This window comes from Glossina fuscipes, unplaced genomic scaffold (genome assembly GCF_014805625.2).
Source record: "Glossina fuscipes isolate IAEA_lab_2018 unplaced genomic scaffold, Yale_Gfus_2 1, whole genome shotgun sequence".
NCBI lineage: Eukaryota > Metazoa > Arthropoda > Insecta > Diptera > Glossinidae > Glossina > Glossina fuscipes.
The window spans coordinates 29,139,118-29,159,179 of record NW_023998415.1 but is presented as its reverse complement, the minus strand read 5'-3'; the positions used below and the strand labels follow the sequence as shown (position 1 = coordinate 29,159,179).

Here is a 20,062-nt window from a genome sequence, read left to right as displayed (position 1 = left end):
AGATTCTCATTAAAGATTTTCATAATGCATAAAAATAGATGTTTAAGATCCGTTAAAGTATACCTATACCATATCTCCAACGATTGCCGATAACGTTGGTATTTGTATTCAAGAAGTTGTAACAATAAAAGCACTTAAACAAGCCTAGTTGAAATTTCAAGAGGTATCGTTGAAATGATACCGCAAACGATTTTCTAAAGATATTGCGTTAGCGATGTTATCAGCGTCAAAATAGCCCACTTATTATATCATTCTATAGAATGAAATGTTGAGCAGCTTAAAGAAACATTTTATCGCTAAGATAAAAAAAACGTGTAAGTGAAGTAGTGGTACTATGAATAGACGGTTGGGCTCTTTAAAAAATCTATATATACGAGCCATGAAAGGATGAAATTTTGCTACAATTAAGAAGAGAAGAAAGATTGCATTGTTCGAAGAACTCAAGGCCATGGCAAAAAGCGCATAACAGAAGGGCTTCGAGGACTGGAGAAAGCGCTGGCACAAGTGTATTATATCTTAGAGGGATATAAACTTGGGTTACAAACGGTAACGGATGGACATGATGATATATCTTAATCCAATGCATGGGCTATGAAATGACTTTCAATTGCCTTTTACATGCGAAGTATTTATTTTTGTATATTAATTTGAAAAATGTTCTCCTAATTACACGAAAGATCGTCGAATCGGAGAATCTATGAAATGGTTTTAGCAACACTGCTTATCTGATTTCTCAGTACTCAAAGTCTTATAGTTGAATATCTTATCGTTCAATTATTCAACGTTTATTAGTGCAATACATATATTTTTAGTTTTTCATGTTTCATACTCACACTTGTTTCATAACTAAATGAGAAGAAATTGTTTGTGCTATCGCGGCAACTTTATGTTCATTTGCAAATCAATAATAATAATGTTAGTGTTGGCGATAATCCGACTTATATTAGGCTTTTAATCCTATATCATTGTTATTCATTTTTTCATTCAAATTTTGATTTATCCGGGAAAAATTGTAAAAAAATCGGATTTACAAAGTCAAATATGAAAAAGATTCAATTACCATAGCTAAGCATTTCAAAAACATTTTAAAGATTAATTTACCTACAATAGAGTAATAAGCGAGAAAATCATATTCAGCTTTTGCCGAATCTCTTATGTCTGCAAACTTTTTATCTTACGAATAACGCAAAAGACTATGATATCATTTGGAAGACGTGTCCGATTTCTTTCATTTGTTATGAATGCTTTAGGATCACCCACCGACTATATGAGAACATTTTTATCGTTGTATCCGTTGCAGTTTATGAGAGTAAGGAACAGAATCTCTAAATTTTTGTCTACTTCTTCTACGTCGCGAATGCTTTAACAGAATGCATATATATATATATATATATATCCGCATCCTGTGGTTTTGGGTTTAAACATATATAAAAGTTCGAATTTATCATTCTTTGTTGCAACGAAGGCAAAAAAGAGAATTTTTTTTTTTTAAATGGGTGAGGGAATCTTCTATCCGTTCGAAATAGAAGAGAGGAATTAATGGTGGACATTAAAAGTTTCGCTGTAAGTCAATTGTAATTTTTCTCGCGCTTATATTCATTTAACTCATTTCTTAGTCATATTTTCATTTCTCATTATTAATTTTTGTCGTTGATTTTTTTCTTTTAACTTTAATTATGAAAATAAATATACAGCTTCAGTGCAAGTTAATATGGGATGGGTTGGGATGGGGTTAGTTCAGTGAGGATGAGGTGGATGGACGGCTATAAAAACGCACGCTTGTGGTTGCACCGATGACGCATCAAAAATTCATCGACTGTAAAGTTATGAGACTGAGAATCTGTTATATATATGATGATGATGATGTGGTTTCAAATTTAGCACGAAAAGCGGTGAAATCTACAGCTTGTTAAAAATGTTTGCTAAAATTATGCCATCACTTGTTCAGTCAAACGTTACTAGATAAGCGGTGTGTTAATATTACTACTACTACTACTACTACAATTACTACTACTAGTGCTACCACTACTACTACTACAACTACTACTACTACTACTATTACTATTACTACTACTACTACTACTACTACTACTACTACTACTACTATGGCTGCTACTACTGCTACTGGTAAAAAGAATTCCAATCTACGTAATGATGCGTAAAGCTATGAGAGCACTTTTAAGTGCAGAGAGGCCGAAAAAAATTCTATTGGCTGTAGATACCATTAAGAGGCAATTAGAATAACACATGTATTTATTATACATTTGTGTTGTGGACTTTTGAATATATGCATGCAGTGATGCACTTCCACAAATAAAGCGCTGTTTCTATCTTATTCGCGGGTGGTGTAGTGTAACGGCAGCTTTGTTTCGTTACCCAATACCATGTATTAATTGTTGATTTCTATTAAATATCTGACCATCAATTTTTTTTCCTAAAAATAATAGTTAATCTTGTAAAACAATTTCAGTTTAGAAATTAATATCAATTTCGAGTGATGCGTCCGTGTGTGCGAGCATGCAAACATTTGCATAGTAATTAAACGCTGGCGCGTTTTAAGTGCAACTTTCAATTGAATAAGGTCTAGGCAACAACTCAAACGTAACACGATCAAGAGAAAACATTTTTTTTTTTTTTTTTTTTTTTTTTTGTATTCTTCTCTAGTGCAAGTGTTTATGTGCTATAAACTGGATTTATGATAAAATTATATCTTCTTAAATTTATTGCATGCAAAACAATTGAAAAATCTGTATTAACATAAATTTTCTCAATAGATTAATTTACAGCAATAATAAGCTTCAGCAACAGCAACAGCAGCACCATCATCATTATCATCAGATAGCGCGAGAAAAATCAGCAGTGAACGGCAGCAGTACGACAGTAGAGCCAGACTCACAAAGTAACGAGAGTATTGCGGATACTTGCGATTCGCATCAGCATCAGCGATATCAAATACAATTGCAGCATCAGCTTCAATTGCAACAGCATCACGAGCAACACCAGCAGCCGCTTAATCAAACGCACACCCATTATCATCACGACAATCACTTGATAGCGACCCATGAACCTGAGGATTATTACGATAATTTAAAGCGTTTGGATGCACTCGCATTAGGTATTGCCGAGCAATTGCATCCTTGGCACAACGACAAAAGTGATTTGGAAAGTCTGAATTCGGACTATTTTAAGAATTCTTTGCATCAAACGCATGATTTACAACCGCATTTGGAGCTGAACGTTATAGAGAAAGCCGCCAATTTTTTAAGTAATGAGAAACCTCGCATATACAAATCTAGAAGACAACAGCAGCAACAACATTTAATAGCCGATCGTTTACATCATAAACTTATTACAGCATCGTTGCATAACGGCGGGGATTCATGCCCGGAAAATAGTCAGAGTAGCGTTTTCCCAGAAACTACGCCTAGCAATTCAGATGACCAAACCGATAGTGTTTCGTTATCTGAGCAAGAGTACGATTTAACAAGGATCGAAGAAATCTTTACGAAAAATCAATTAGGAGGAGACGATGAAAGCTATGAAATAATTAGTCTATCAGCTGTTAGTCATAAACGGTTGGAGAATACTGAAAATCCAGAAAACCAAATCGAATATTCTGCTCAAGACGAAGTTAATCGTCCGAATTTTAGCTTAACAGGAACAACGACTACAGATACTGGAATCGATACTCTGAAACGAGAACGGGTGGTTAATGAGAATTTACAAAAAATTATAGCATACGATTCTGTGTATCTTTCATCCGAAGAAGGTTCGGAGAGCACGCTGGTAGACGAAAATTGCAATACTTCACTGGAGGCCGCATCCTTGCATACGTGCATTGATGATGTCGAAACATTACTGCACATCTCCATAGAAGATGCCATTTATGAGCCTAAAATCAGCCCAACTTTATCGGAGTTCGAGCGAAGCAATCATAAATTAAGAGCTCACACCATTGAAACGGAATTAACGAAACTGAACTTTAACGAGGCAGCAAATGCAAAAATTGAAATTGTGAGGACTCAACCTGACATACAAGCACCTATATATACACAAATATTAAAAGTTGAGCATACGCCTAGTTCTCTATTACAAAGTAATACTATTAGTCAGCCGTCAGTGGGTGTCACTTCTAGCGTTGCTAGCAAACCGAAAATTTTATCAGTTGTCGAAAAACGTAAACTTAAGCGGTATTCAGATTCAGCTTACTCGTCTAACGTTAGCGAATCGTCGGAGCCTAGCTTAGGGCAGGTTTCGACATCGGAAATTTTCGGTTTCACTTCATCGAAACTGAAGCATCAGTCTCCTGAGACCATCGAGAGATCTAATCTCAGCGTTAATCAATATCATAGTCTACCCGATGTGAATATTGGGCAAAGTTTAAAAGTTTCCGAAAGCATTGATGCACATTTAAGATCTTCATACAATTTAGATAACTATCATTCATTGGATGATAGCGTGGTCGATAGCAGCTTGCAAGACGAAGCAAATTTACCAACAACAACAACTAGTTCAATTGTTGACAATAGCAACGATAATGAACAGAAATTTAGCGAAAAGCGTTCAAATTCTCTCGAGTATTTAAACAGCTTACCTCAGAAAATTCAATTTGACAACGATTTCAAGGCAAATAAAGCAAACAATGAAAACAATGAAATAAAAATTGACAACAGAAACGAGAAAAAAATCGAAAAAATAGAAAAATTCATTTTACAACAAGAGAAAGAAGAAATTAATGAAGGTTTTATTGAGGACATCCCTGCGGCGCTAAAAGGGAGTGAAGTTCTAGCGCCGGAATTAAACGCGGCTTACTGTAAGCATCGGTACGGTGTAAAAACTTCCAGTGATACGGATGAATTTGAAAGCTTTGAAAAATCAAAGGAAACATTAAGTATTGAGGTAGAAAATTTCAGTCAGCAAATTGAACGCAGAGCGAAAGAGATTAGAGAAAGTGGTCGTCGAACGAAATTGGAACAAATCGAACGGGCAAATCGGGCTAAATTCGGCTTGGAAAATACTCTTTATCCTCAATATAATGAATTTTTTGAGAATAAAAATCAAACAAGAATTCCGTTAATTTCTCCGGCCTTTCGCATTGTCGTGACAGACGCTCAAAACAATATTATCGAAGAAGATTCCATCGAAAGTACGTATTCCCTTAATGAAAGATTCTCCGTTAAACAAGCAGAAATATTAACGCCTACTATCGAAAAAAAATTACGTGACATTAAAACCGATAAAACCCAATCATTGAAAGAAGGTTGCAAAACGAAATCAGGGCTAAACACTAATCTAGTTAAGGTATCGTCGTTAAGGCGTGCGTCTTCAAGATCGAAACGCCAACAATACCCTCAAAATTCGTATAAAAGCAATTCGGAGACGAAAAGGCTGCTACCCACGCCCAAATCAAAAGAAATTTCCATTTTGAATAATCAAATCTATAGAGCACGTCCCATTAAAGTAGTATCATCTACGGATTCGATTCGTCGTGCAAGAAGTATTAAAATGTCGCGACCGCAAATTCTGCACGTAATCGATAACAAACGGAAAACGGAAAATTGTCGTATTGTGAACACGTCCACAGCCCACCATCATGATGGCATTCAAGTGAAAAATGAATATCTGAAAAAAGTTGATGCTGTGCGTTGTTATTGGTCTAAATTGGCACATATTGACAAACAAGAACAACAACAATCGCAACAACATGAAAATGAAGAAAACGCAGAGGTGAAAAGTCTACATAACTCTAACTTATCCCAACACGGACAAGATGAATACCTGCAACCGCAACAAAAGCATAGTGCGCAGCAAATGCAATCAAATGAAAAGGCGAATCCGTCTCCAACGCAAACAAAATCAGAATTCGTTGAAAGACATGAATTCATTTTGGGTAGTCATCAAAACAAGGACGAAGCAGACAAAGACAAAAACAAAGACAAAGACAATAATCAAGAAATGCATGACAATAAGCCGAAAAATGACGGTGATACCTCAACGATGGGCCACACAAAAAATGACTGTCACAGTTTCATGCCATCAATAGAAATTGTCGAATTGGACGGTGATAAAAAGGCTACGATTGTCAGCGCAGCACCACCCAATGTATCAGCGAGCAGCGACGTCAATGAACCAGCATTCGATCATATCCGTTACAAAGTTCTAAAGTCACAGCAATTATTGCGTAGCAACGGTCTGAAGCGCAATAAGAAAGAGGCTCAATTCGATGGACTTATACAATATTTGCAAGAATATAGTTTTAAAGAGTTGTTATCAAACAATAATGTAGTCATTGTTGAGCCGGTACGCACAAAAATAGAGCGACCCCTTCAAGCAACCCCCTCGACTCCCGGAATTCACGTTTCGAGCTTGTTCTCAAATAAGCTTAACGGTAAGAAACAAACGGGTATTGAAGATGATGCCAAACGAAAATCGAGTGGTGCCAATTCGGGTATTAAGCGTCATTTCTTTTATCAACCTGTCCGCGTCAATCGTGAATTGTACGAAGAGGAGTTGCCGAATCCAGATACAGTACGCAATGTACGCAAATTTTTCGAAGAGCATATACTGCCAACGCGCGGACATGGCATTTGGATAAACCACAATAATACGAGTGACGGTAGAAATAGAAATAGAAATCGAAAAACAAACGATGACTCCGCGTTAATACAATTAAGTCCGAGAGCAAGGAGGGCTCGTAAATATCGTTACCTTACGATAGACACTTCGTATGGCCATGTGGCGACAGCAAAACCGAAACTTAAAAGCAATCTCCCTCAGTCACGTAAGTGGGACAGTGCCAGCCTCTCAAGTGGCATCTCAAGTGGCGATTTGTCATCACCGTGCGAGTGCAATGAAACAGATGCCTCATCACCGAGGGACAATCACAATTATTCAACGAAAGTGAACAATAACCGAGAAATTGTGAGCGATACGTGCGGTGTTCATGTCCAAGACATTGTTAAAAAGCACAATAACAATCCGTTACAACAAATTGGCGGCACGGGGATACCTGTCCGCTCAAGTATGCGGCCACGTAGTACTATTTATGGTTTGTCAGTGATGCAGACCGTAGCAGACAATAGTTTAAATCCAAATACAATTCGCAATGCAACTAAACATCATAATGGCGATAATTCCGAAAACGAGAGCGAGCAACAGAAGAGCAACAATCGTTCCTTGGACAGTGATGTGTATGACACGAACGACATGAACAGTAAGGATGTGGAGTTTGGTAAATCCTATTATGTGAGTAATGTAAGTATTGGACTCTTATTTAATTTATTGTCGTATTTTGCACGAACGAATCAGTTATACATTATTGCAATGAGCACAAATATTCCGCGAATGCGGTCAACTCGTTTCGGGAATGTTTACAGTTGTTGCAGGATGTTGTACGGTTAAATCATAAACATCTTAGAAGTTTGACTTTAGTTATAGTCTTCCCTGTGAATAGTCAAAAACCCACGACCTTATGAATCTCTCGTTAATCACAATTACAAAGCGCGCGCTGTCACACATCTATTATAGAATCTTTGACTTGAGAACGAGATGCACAAAATCAAATGTTGCATTCCCTTGAAAATATTATATTGCGTATTCAAATGTTTTGATTATCCTTGAATTACTATATATATCATCTCTATGTAAACAAACGTCTTCCATGAAACGATATGTAGTTCATAGAGGAAATTCTTTTCCTTTTTTTTCGTTTTTCGTTTTGTTTCTATTTAAATACACTTCAGGATATTTTAAGAAAGATACGTGAATGTGGCTCTTCGGTGACCTACTATGGCGGCCGTGTTGTTCAAAATAATTCAACTGTAAAACCCTTTCAAAGCCATTATAATGAAAACAATGACCAAAGTGCACATAATACAATGGCATCATTGTACGCCAAGCCAAGCCAAACAACAAGGGAGACAGTTAATGTTATTGAAACATGTTCCAGCGTTTACAACTGCGGTAATGAATGCCAACAACATAAGAAGCCAAAACAAAAGAGTGACAATAGGAAAAGTAAAGACGGCTCAAATAAGGAAAACAATGCAGCAAAGGTTACTGAAGGATGCAATGGTAAGTGTTTTATAATAATAAATATATTATATAATGTATATATGTATATATAATTTTTATACATTTTAGTTTTTTTTTTTTTTTTTTTTTTTTTTTTTATCAAAATTATTGAATTTTCAATAGAAGCGATATTTCTATAATTTACTTATTTAAATTGAAATCATTTGTATATACTAGAGATTCAATAACTTTTTAGCCAATCGCTCTTATACATATAATAAATTCGAGTTCAAAATGGATAATCTATCCTTTTCGTTGGTTGATTCTATTTTAGAAGGCATCATGTTCAAACTTGTCAAATCAAACAGTTGCAACAGTCGCTTAGAATTGGCTGGCGCCGAGTATCCCGAGGATACGGAAATTGTAAGACGAATAGTTCATCAATTCGAAACACACAAATTCGTTACTAACGATGATAGCACAACGATTACAAATACAAATAATAGTCAGTTACTGGTGCGTAGCAAATTGATTGTTGATAATGCCGTCGCAACGGAATGCAGTCATTTGCCGCAATCGACGGTAAATAGTGAATTGAATGCGTCCCAGGAAAATGAAAAAAATCACAATAAAATACAAAAACAAACTGAAAATAAACGAAAAGAGCTAACAACAATCCATCAAGGGGAAGGTAAACATATACATATGGAGAACAATGGATCAGATATGGATATGACCATTAAGAATGGCGCAGGTGGAGCAATTGCCGCAAAGGTATGCCGAAATAGAAATGTTGACTTGGCATTTATTTTGGCTAAGCAACAGCCAAAATCTGCTCAGCCGGCGGTAAGTAATGAAATTGACATTACAAATATAGCAGTTAATAATAGAAAAGTGGCGACGGTGACGGAAGCATCTATCCATAATGATAACAATGAGATAAGTGTTAAGAAAATTGTCGCCAGCATGCATGAGTTGAGTTCCGAACGTACAAGCATTGCCAATAATTCGGCTGCAGAGGTGTCACAGACAAAACAATCGACTAAATGCTATACAGCATCGTCACCTGGACAAATATTGGTGCCAGTGGAAATACATCGTGCAAATGATGAAGAAATTCAGTCACGGCTGTTGCGTATTGACAATACATCTGTTTTTACGCATTTTCCGCAACCATTGGCGACAGCAGCAGCTATGACAACTTCCGGAATCGATGATGCCGTTGTTAAATATTATGTGGCGAACGACAAAAGTATCTATGAGAAGCGTCGATACAATGACATTGAGTTTGAAGAATTCGAAGTCTATGATCCGACTAAAAAGAAAGACTTTGATAAACGCATTGTCGAAGAGAAATCTGCAATAAATCAAAACGTAACGGACGATACAAATGTTATTATAAATGCCAAAGAACCAGAAAATCCACAATCAACGGTAGCAAACAATAATAATAATAACTGTATCAGCTTGGACGATAAAACTACTACTCATCAGGAGGGGTACCGTTCGGCCGAAACTGATACAGACTGTTGTTACGATAGTTTAGACGGAAAAATGTAGGGAAAGAAAAATTTGGAAAAAAAAGGGCGACAATAAAGTGGTTAAGTGTCCTTTTTCTTTTAATTTTTCAAAATAAAAAAAAAAAAAAAACAACAAATATTTCCCCCTAAAATATGCATTATTTTTTTGCAATTTTAAATCAATAGCAACAGATATGTATGTGGTGATGGGCTTCATCAAGATTTCATTTTTTCCATTTTTTCTTTCTTTTTTTTTTTTTTTTTTCGTTGATTTTCAAAATTTTAAGTAAAACTTAAAAGCAAATAATTAAAAAAAAAAAAAAAAAAACACGATCCTATGTAAATTAGATATAATGAATTAATTTTTAATGTGCTTTTGCAAAATTGTTTATTTATGAGAAACGTCGAAAGCCTAAATTTAAATTCAATTTATTTCGTATGAAATTCATAAAATATTAGTTTCTATCATTGCCAATGTCTACCTACTTGTCCTGCAGTACTTGATATATAAATATATATAATTGTATCTGTATTGATTTAGAAAATTTCTGTATTTTTCATTTTATTTAATAAAATTTACTCTTATGTGCGATTTTTAAGTAAATTATTGATTGCATTTTTGAAACGTTTTACTACTATTCACTCCATTATAACGATAATTCTCATTCTGCATAAACGATATCGAAAGAGGAAGCTGAATTTGATAACACCGCATCACATTCTCTATTTAACTTGAATTCATTTCAATTGCTAAGCAATACATGATACGCGACGGACAGGTAATGAAACTAGAAGCGGTTTAAAGGCGTGTCTACGATACTCGTCGCTTACTGACGAATGCAAAATAAGTGCAAAGACTAGATAAAGCCTTTCGGATCCGAATTGGATTTTTGCGCTGAACTTTTTATCAAAGTACAGTAGATTAGAAACTTGAAGGCTTTCACTTGCCATAACCTTTAAGTTAAGTACTTTAACGCAATTTCTTGAATTAGGTCTACAACCTTTAGATACAAAAATATGAGCCTGACGGCGTTGAATTGACACACATACACAGCCTTACTGTGCTCAGGGAAGTTTTAATGCATCCGCGATACAATCCGGACTTCGCACCAAGCGATTATCATCTTTTCCTTGCATTGCAAAATTTCTTTAATGATAAAAAATTGGAATCTAGGGAGGATTGTGAAAATCGACTACTAGAGTTTTTTGCAAATAGAGACCAGAGGCATTTTGAAGTTACCTTTAAAATGGCAACAAATCATACAACAAAACGGTGCATATTTGACCCAAATCGGACAATCCGGAGCATGTTAAATAAAGTCCTGAAGTTCATATAAAAATAATGGATTTCTTTTTCCCCAAACTAATATATGCTAGTCCGATTTGCCTGAACGATGGTGCGTGTTTTAGTCCGAAAGTCAATAGTACAATGAGTACAATAAGTACTTGTGTTGAAACACAGAAGCTGATAAAAATATACAATTTTGACAAAATTGAAAGAGGGACGCACGAAGCAAGTTGCTCCTTGGGTTGACATCCGTAACGAATGGACATAAACATAAATTGAAAATTTCGCGGCAGCGCTCTTTCAAAAATTTCAACAAGCGACACATCAGTATGACTCAATAGATTCATGTATCAAAAAATACCATACGAGCTCTCGATCGCCTACCGTTATTGTTATGAGGATGTGACTGCGACTTATGTGAGTAGTAATTATAGCTCGGATGCGTTGAAACAACTTTAGCAAAACAATTTAATTCTGATATGTGAAGACTTGAAAAACTTAGAAATTTAATTCAAAATAGCAACAATCACTTGATGAAAAATGGAGGTCATATATATATATGTATATATATATATATATATATACATATATACATATATATATATATATACAGTTGTTGAATAAAAAAAAAAAAGAAGAAATCGTTCTTTTCGTCATTATGATTGCCGCAGTGGGAATATTTTTTCATGAAATTTGAAATACTTTGTTAACAAAGTCGAAAATGTTATGAAAATCAGTTTAATGTAAGTACAGATATTTTTTCATCGGCTTGACTTGTCATCGAATCAGTTATACATAATATTAAATATTATATCTATTTTTTTATTTTTAAATATATTTTTCAATTTTTTTTTTTTTTTTTTTTATGTAAATAAAGAAAGTATGAATATTTTGGGTAAATGCCAGAGATGACTCTGAACGGATTTTCCCAATTCAAGTTATATCACCCACGAGATTCTACGCTCAGTTAAAATTCTTATGCAAGAACGTGCGAAAGACAAAATACATATCTGTCAAACCGATTTATTCGAAGATGTGGATTATATATGTAATACATTAGAAACATAATAGCGTAGCAGTGACTATACTTTTATGCTCTTCCTCCTCATTTCTATTTTCATATTGAATACTATGGTTAAGTATTAAAAAAAAAAAAAAATTATAAAATTTCAATTGGATTCAAATTGTGATTGATGATAACGTACCTGAGTCTATATTTTCTCTACTTTTTGTGCAATAATTTCGTTGTTCTATTAAATTCCATGAGTTTCTCTGCAATTAAAAAGAATTAGAGAGAATTTTTTTTTTTTTTTTTAAAGAAGCCATACTTTTATTTAATATATATATAGGTAAAAAGAATGCAGAAAACAAAAAAAAAAAAAAAAAAAGAAAAGAAAAGAAAATGGAAGGCTTCAAAAAAAAGTTTCCTATAAAAATTTATAAATAATTCCTTGAAAGTTTTCAGCTTGAATAGTTCTTGTTAGTGTATACTTTATATAAACGTATAAATGTTTACATGCACACATGCCTAAATGCATGTAACATAGAATGCATTGGTAAAGATATTTAAACGAAAATGAAGGGAAGGTAAAATAAAGTAATAATCAAAAGAAGTAAACCTTCTACCAAAAATATTCTGAATTTCTGGCATCTTTAGTTATTTTATATTCTTCCTACATATTATAAAAGCACCTCTTATTCATGTCCAATGACTTGAAAGCACTTCAAAATGTCAATGTAAGAGTTTAATTGTTATAGTATGGTATAGAGATTACCTTGAAAGCGATGAGATCTTTCTTTTCACATTTGTATTCTCAAGAACACACTTAATAATAGAAAAATAAGGTTAGGCTTTGAGAAAACATCTCATTTTCTTCTTTTTCTGCTTTTTTTTTTTTTTTTTTTTGAATATCGAGGAGTTTCCAATAATATCGTAATTGTGCAAAGTATAGGCGAATAGCTGGTGAATTATTTACAATATCTTTGATTATACGGTGATAAATGCAAAAAATTTAAGTATCGAAGATAATTATGAACTATCTTAGCAGAGCGCTGCAAACAATTTTTAAACAATTTTTTCGAATGTAAATAAAAAAAAATCTATTAATGAAAATGAAATTAATGGATTAGAGTGAAATGAAATTTCTTTTCATATCAACTACTGACGTTTAGGGGTACGTTCGTTTTATCCAAATGTTTACAACTACTAAAAATAGCTTCGGATAGTCCGTCACTCATATCTTGATCAGTATTAAATTGTAAATCGGTTTAAGCTTATGTCTCGATGTGTATGGATATGTGCGGTAAACAAAAATTTCTTGCGAGTAAAAAACAAAATATTGCCATAAAGCGACATAGGAATCCATACAGGCATGTCGATTTGATTTTGGGAAACAAACAACAAATCGGTCAAAGGGCATAACAGAACATAGATTAAGAACATCTTTGCTTTCAAAGGCTAACAAGCTGGAATATAACGATATACATTTATACGTCATAGCAATTTCGCTAAAGAGGGGAAAAATCGGGCACGCCCATTAAATATTATTGTGTACCGAAAATGTATTTATTTTATCTTTTCTTTTTTTTTTTTCAAAATATTTGTTGGGTTTACGGACATTCGGTCATAGCCGAATATCGTTTTTTTGCTTGCAAACACGTATGCTGACTAAGCCTCGTATAAAACATTCATGCATTCCTGAACTACAAGAGATACCGATCTAAAGCTAAAAAAAAATTCAATTTATATCAAATACAATTTCTCTTTTGTTCTTCTTTTTTTTTTTTTTTTGTTTATTTATTTGTTCTTTCTAAAGCAATAAAAATCTTCCTTTTAACGGCTTTTCATTAAAAAGATTCTAATGTGTTTGCGATGGTGACGACGGTAAACGGTAATCAATAAAATTTAATTACTGTTCTCACAGTTAGTTGATGCAAACTACACAGCCTAAGACTATGCTATAAGCAACAAAACGATTTCGTAATATTTTTAATTTTTTTAAATGCTCTTGATCTGTCAAGTGAATGAGGTCAGGTCGGTTTTAAATGATTTCGAAAAAATACATCAAATATTAGAAAAACAATTTCTTTTTTTAAATGATAACCGAAAACAGCCTTTTAAAGCTATTTACTAAGCTCTCATATAATAAAGTGAAAACAGCTTTTAATAATTAAAAGTACAACTCGCACTTAACGACATGAACTAAATGAGAAGCATGTTGCACAGCATATATAAATTATATGAATTTTCATCACTTGGTATAAAATATATGCGGAATATTATTATATAAACTAGAATAAAAAAAACAATAAATAAATTAACAAAAAAAAAAAAATATATATATATATATATTTGGAAAAGCAATTAGTTTGTATGTAAACTAGCAGTTAAGGTGTATTTTAATTTTTATATCCCATCTCTCTTAGATGCTAATAGTTTAATTTTCTCATCTTATTCTTAGGAAATAGAGATGCATTTACACGGATATCTATGCACGACTTAATTTCGCCATGTCCGTCCGTTCTGAAATATTTCAAATACAAAAATGATGTACAAGGCTGGAGACTTAAAAAAAAAATGCACTTAAGATAGATCTTTGTTTAAAAGACGGACATGATCGGACATTCATATTAATAATTGCAAACTCGAAGAAATTCTACAAATTTCGATATATTTTTAATAATAAATTACGAAGCAGTGCAGATATTGATTTGAGATTTGGCATCATTTACCAGAGTCATCTCATACATATCAACGCAATTTGGATAATGAAATCAGGAGAGTTGAGAAGGACGAACGTAACTGTGTTATATTTGTTTAAGGTGGTCGTTGTCGAACATTCGCTCCAAAACGAAGCTAACTTTCTGCTGCTGCTTTAATTTTGCTGAAAATAAAGTAATTTTTTATGATAAAAGAGACAAAGAAACTCATCCGTTTAAATTAAGCCAAACGCAATCGTTCAGCAGAACATCAAAATAATAAAAAAAAAAAGTAAAGAAAAACAACTAAAAAAATTATAAACGGGCAGAGTCGAACATTAGAAATCCTAAACCGCTGTGCTTTCTCCGTTTATTTCCTTTATAGAATACTAAACATTACGCTTTATTTCGATCTGAAAGCATAGTCCTTGGGGGAGCCGTTACAAGAAAGGGGGCTCAGAGCATAAAGTCACGTGGTGTAAACTTTAGCAAAATTAATGTTCTCGCCAAGGATCTTGCCTACTGTTGCCATAAAAGATTACAAATTAAACTTTTTTTGCCGTTCAACAGTTTATACTATCCATGGCAGAGCCTTTATAATGGTTGGTCTGCAGAAATAAACGTAAACATGAACCGACTCTCACAATGAACAATTAAAAATTGAATCGGTTTGCCATGTAAATGCTTAACTTGCAAAGGAACGTTTACATGGGCGGGAGTTAATAACATGGATCCTTTCACATCGGTTTACTTTGTCAAAATGCTGTTATACAGGGATTCTGATTTATGAGTTGTAAGGGGGTAGTGGTCAAAAAAATAATTCAATCTAATATATTTTCAATAGGACATGTTCCTGGGCCGATGTTTATGAGTTGAACATAAGTTGAGCAAAAAAGTACGTGAATACATGTCAGACGGATAGACGAGCTTAAATCGATTCAGACACATGTGCATTACACAGATTTGCACAAATTAAATATTCCCTATATCGCAAGTGATATAAGGCATAATGAGCCAAGAAGAGAGAGAGAGAAAGAGGGAGAGAAAAGACTTTTGACTTAATGCCAAGCAAATCGTTAACTAAAACGGATATATATCATTTGGTATATGATATAACGCCACAACAACAATTACAACAAATAAATGTTAATAAATAAAAAAAAAAAAGAAAAAAGAAAAAAGAAAAATACCACAAAATCTTTGAAAAGAATTTTCATATAAAACAACGCTATATTAATATTTGTGATGTTCTTGCTCAACTTGGCGATTCGTTTTGTGCCAATGTTTTTTTTAGAATTTTGATTTAAATTCTAAAAAAGAAAACAAACAAAAAAAGACAAAAAAAAAAAAAAAAAGGTGGGTTTCGTGCGAATATTTTTCTTTGGGTCTAAAACAAAGTTTTTCCCCACAACAAAATGAAAAACCAAACCAAAAAAATACTTATGAGATTTAAGAAATCAAAGGTAAGTTGTTCGGAATACAAGAAACGGCGTATATACAGATGCATATATATGTATGTATTTTTATATAAACATATGCGGGCAGAAATATAAGTTTGATTTCTATTTTGCAGTTCGATGCGATAAAAATTGCAAAAGATATCGTGCGCCAAGCTCATGCAACGTTTTTCAAAACTCTTTCAAATTACTTCCCGGAATCTCTCGTGAGGTAGTTCTTGCGGTAAAAAGTTGAGGGCTTTTGCGTTGCGTTAGTCGTCTTTTCAGCTGTTCATTGAAATGGGTTCGTCCTCTTCATAGATGTAAAAAATGAAACGTTTTCTAATATTTTGCAGGGAAAGTGCATTGTAAAGGTAAATCGTATCTCTTGAGAACGAAATGCAATGTGAACTAAAGTTTATAAAAATATTAAATAGGTCGAGCACATCATTGTAGCCAAGCAGGAGGATGGCTAGGTCATCAACTTTGAAATCAGGGAAAAATTTGGAAAATTATTGCCCATTATTAGGTCGGTCACGAAAGCACCCAAAGAAAGTGTTGAGCCGCGCAGAGTAGTTAAATAGCTTTTCGTGCTTCCGATAATCGTATTATAATTTTAGCAAAACGTCATCTCTTCAAGTCGTCTAGAGCAATTTCCAATGAAATTGGGAATGTGGTATAAGACGATTTGTATCGCAAGCGAAGGAGAATTCTCTCACTTAGTTTAACGCAAATACATAACATAAAGCTATACATGTAAGTAAGGAGTAAGTTGTAAAGTAAAATGTTAAGCACAATACGATAATCGCTGAATACAATAATAATTGATGATATTACGAAATATCGGCATTTTATCAAACTAAAGAAAGGCGAGCAGCCTAAGATGTCCTAGAATGCGTTATAAAGCGAACAATCTTGCATCTCTATCCCAGAAAAAGGGGGAAAAAAGCAAAAAATTTCTAATTTTATTTTTTAACTTTGTAGCTTCAATGGAACGTGTTTACACGGCTTAACGTTTTTCTATTCATTCTTTGATGCGTTTTTCCATTCTTTAAGGATAGAGAGAAAAAAAATATACAACAAAATTATTATGAAGAATAAAACTTTGGTGCATATGTTTGTACGTAGCTGCAATAATTTCGAATGCAGCACGCACCACTAAGATAGCAAGATAGAGAATCTCAACAATTGTTCTGCGCGCACATCTGCATATCCATGTTACAAACTTTAACCGGATTATATATATAAAAAAAAAGTGTAAATGTATATATGGTAAGGAAATAACGGCTTCCCTATATATCAATTTGTTAGTGCGTATGCATGAAAGTGCATATTTTCAATTCAATTTAGTTAAGATGATGTAGCAAAAAAAAAAAAAAAAAAATTTGTCTTTTCAACGATTATATATTAGGCTCTTTCCCATTTTTACTCAAATCAAATTTTTGCATTATTAAACAGAATTCAAAGCTACTAAATTTAAAAAAGAATATTACAAAATTTAAGAGAAATGTTCCCGCACTTTTAGAAACAATCTTAAGTCGTGTCCTTCGATGAAAAACAAATGTCTTATTAATACTGTGTGTATAAGTTAAATTGTATTATATAATACAAAATGTATTGATACATACTAATATGTATGTATGTAAAAGAAAATTCTTGTTATTTTTTCTGTTTTCTTTTTCTATTGAGACGCAATCAACGTTACAGTCGTTAGCACGTCTTAACAAAATGCATTTGTTCGAGTGACAAAAGAATTTCAAATTAAGAGACGTTAAGACGCTATAGTCGGGCAAATCTGATCGTTAAATCATCTGAAACACTTCGCCTAATGCCATTGCTTATCTATATAAAAACACTTATTTTTCATGACATTACTTAAATGGGGAGAGAGGTCTGGAAAATAAGATTATTCGGTCCAGGGTTCGCACGGTCTATTTTATGCCAAATTTCGTTATAAAATATTACAAATTAGTGCATGCTTCCATACGATGGCTTCAATCAAAATCATTTTCTCAATCCATTTAGCGTTGTCTGTCCAACACTTTTGCAAACGCTCCACCCTTGTTTTCGTTTCAACCCTCTTTCATATGATGGACGACTCATACGGAAAGTAGGTTTGTCTAAACTAAAGACACCTAATGTTTAATATTTTACGATGATGATGGCCCATAATAGTAGTTTGGCATAAAAACTAAAAGGATGTGAAGATAAATTCGAATTTAACTAGTAAAGACACCTACCATTTCTGTTAACATCACTCTGTTAACGACTTAACAGAGCTCATGTTAAATAATTACAATTGAGATATAGTTGGTTTGAAAGCCTAATCCGTCCATAATAAAAAAAAAGAAAATATTTTTGTGGACATTTCATGAATCCATATAAAACTACCTTTCAAACAAACTAAACAAATTCAAATTCTGCTTATGGGAACTATTTTTAACGGTATTTGAAATTTGCTATGTTACCATGACATAGCTATGGGAGAACACCCAAATTTGACACTCTGATGCGGCCAAACTAGAAAATGTCGCCTATATTCACCTATATCATGTGAATCTATATCAAAATACCTATCGATTAAGCAAAAAAAATTCACACTTTGCTTTCAGGAACTATTTTTACCGATTTCTTGAAATTGTGCAACTAACAAGATCTGACCACATTTGCCTGGAAGGGCCCCAAGCACTTAGCTTATAAGTAAAATTTCTTAACGTAGGATTGAATCAAAAAAATAATTTAATATTTGACAATTGAGAAAAATATTTTCTTCAAGGAAAAGAAGAAAAAGAAGCAGAAAATTGTCAAATATTTCGCATTGTGAGTTATCTCCGAGAAGAGAAATAAATCTGATTGATTATCATTTAAACTCCAGCACCCACAAAAGTATTCTGCAAAATCAGCTCAATAGGTCCACATTAAAGACCAGAAGATTCAGTAGCTAAAACAAACGTCAAAGGCAACGTGAAACATCATCGAAAAGAGCAACGAAGGACACCATTTCAGTATCTTGCGCGAATAGACGTAATACTAAAATCTCAATGACAGCTACAATAGCGAACCAAAAACAAATTAATATTGTATTGCAAGAATTGAGTCGGAACGGTGATATCACGGATGACGAGCATGCGCTTCAAAAAAAAAAAAAAAGAAGGGAATTGCGAGCATCAGCTAATGGTTCATCGACTTTGTTAGTAAACTCTGAAAATAGAATTACGGAAGAGGAACAAACTCCGACTTGTACGAACGAAGTTAATCTAAACGAAACGAAGCAAACGGGGAACGCCCTGCCCGTGAAACGAAATTAGGTCAATTACACATTCGATCAGTCTGAATGGGATTGCTGCCATTGCTCGATTTCCTGATTACGCAAATCTTGTTCTTCATCAAATTGTTTTTGTATTTTTGCTTGTAGAGTCTGCAACAGTGTTCTGCTTTCGACTACGCGTTCATTTCGAATTTGTAATTCGGCTATTACCAAGTGTTGCTGGCGTTTCCATTTGCTCAATGGGGTTTCACTTGACTTTTGCAGTAAGTTATCTAAACATATACACTTATTATTAATTTTAGTTGTTCTTTTTGTTGCAGTAGGCGTTCCAATATGTCTACTATCGTCTCGACTAAAGCCGCGACTATAAAGCGGTACTTGCTTTTTAACTTGCTTATTGCTTTCTAGAGCTTTGATTAAGTCCTTCACCGATAATCGAGAAGTGTGTTTAGAAGAACACACTACCTGGCTGCACCTAGATGCTATTTCCTGTTGTTGGGACGTACGTAAAATAAATTCGTGTTTTTCAGATTGTTGTTGTTGCTGCTCCTCTTTGTTCATTCGTAATTCTACAATTTGCTGTTCAAGCTTGTGTATCTTCTCTTCCAAGTTTTTATTATGCTATGTTATGGTAACATACCAAATTTCAAATACAGTTAAAAATAGTTAAAAATAGTTCCCATATATATTTCGGATCTAAACTCTTTTAAGAATTCATTCAGATGGCTTTGCATTGAAACAGGATATCATTTTCGGTGTTTTGTAATGAAAATAAATGAAAAATTGCATTGGGCGCTGTGGTGTAGGTAGTAATGGTCGACATTGTCCGTATGTAATA

The 20,062-nt window shown here is 33.7% G+C and overlaps 1 protein-coding gene across 1 annotated transcript in view; it reads right to left on the bottom strand.

Moving 5' to 3' along the window:
- Window positions 1-20,062, bottom strand: part of LOC119632234 (calcium uniporter protein, mitochondrial) — a 90,987-nt gene that overhangs the window by 50,816 nt on the left and 20,109 nt on the right. The window contains exon 2 of the mRNA XM_038025041.1: window positions 12,027-12,093. Within this exon, the coding sequence (XP_037880969.1) occupies window positions 12,027-12,093 (67 nt within the window). The remainder of the gene's footprint in view (window positions 1-12,026; window positions 12,094-20,062) is intronic.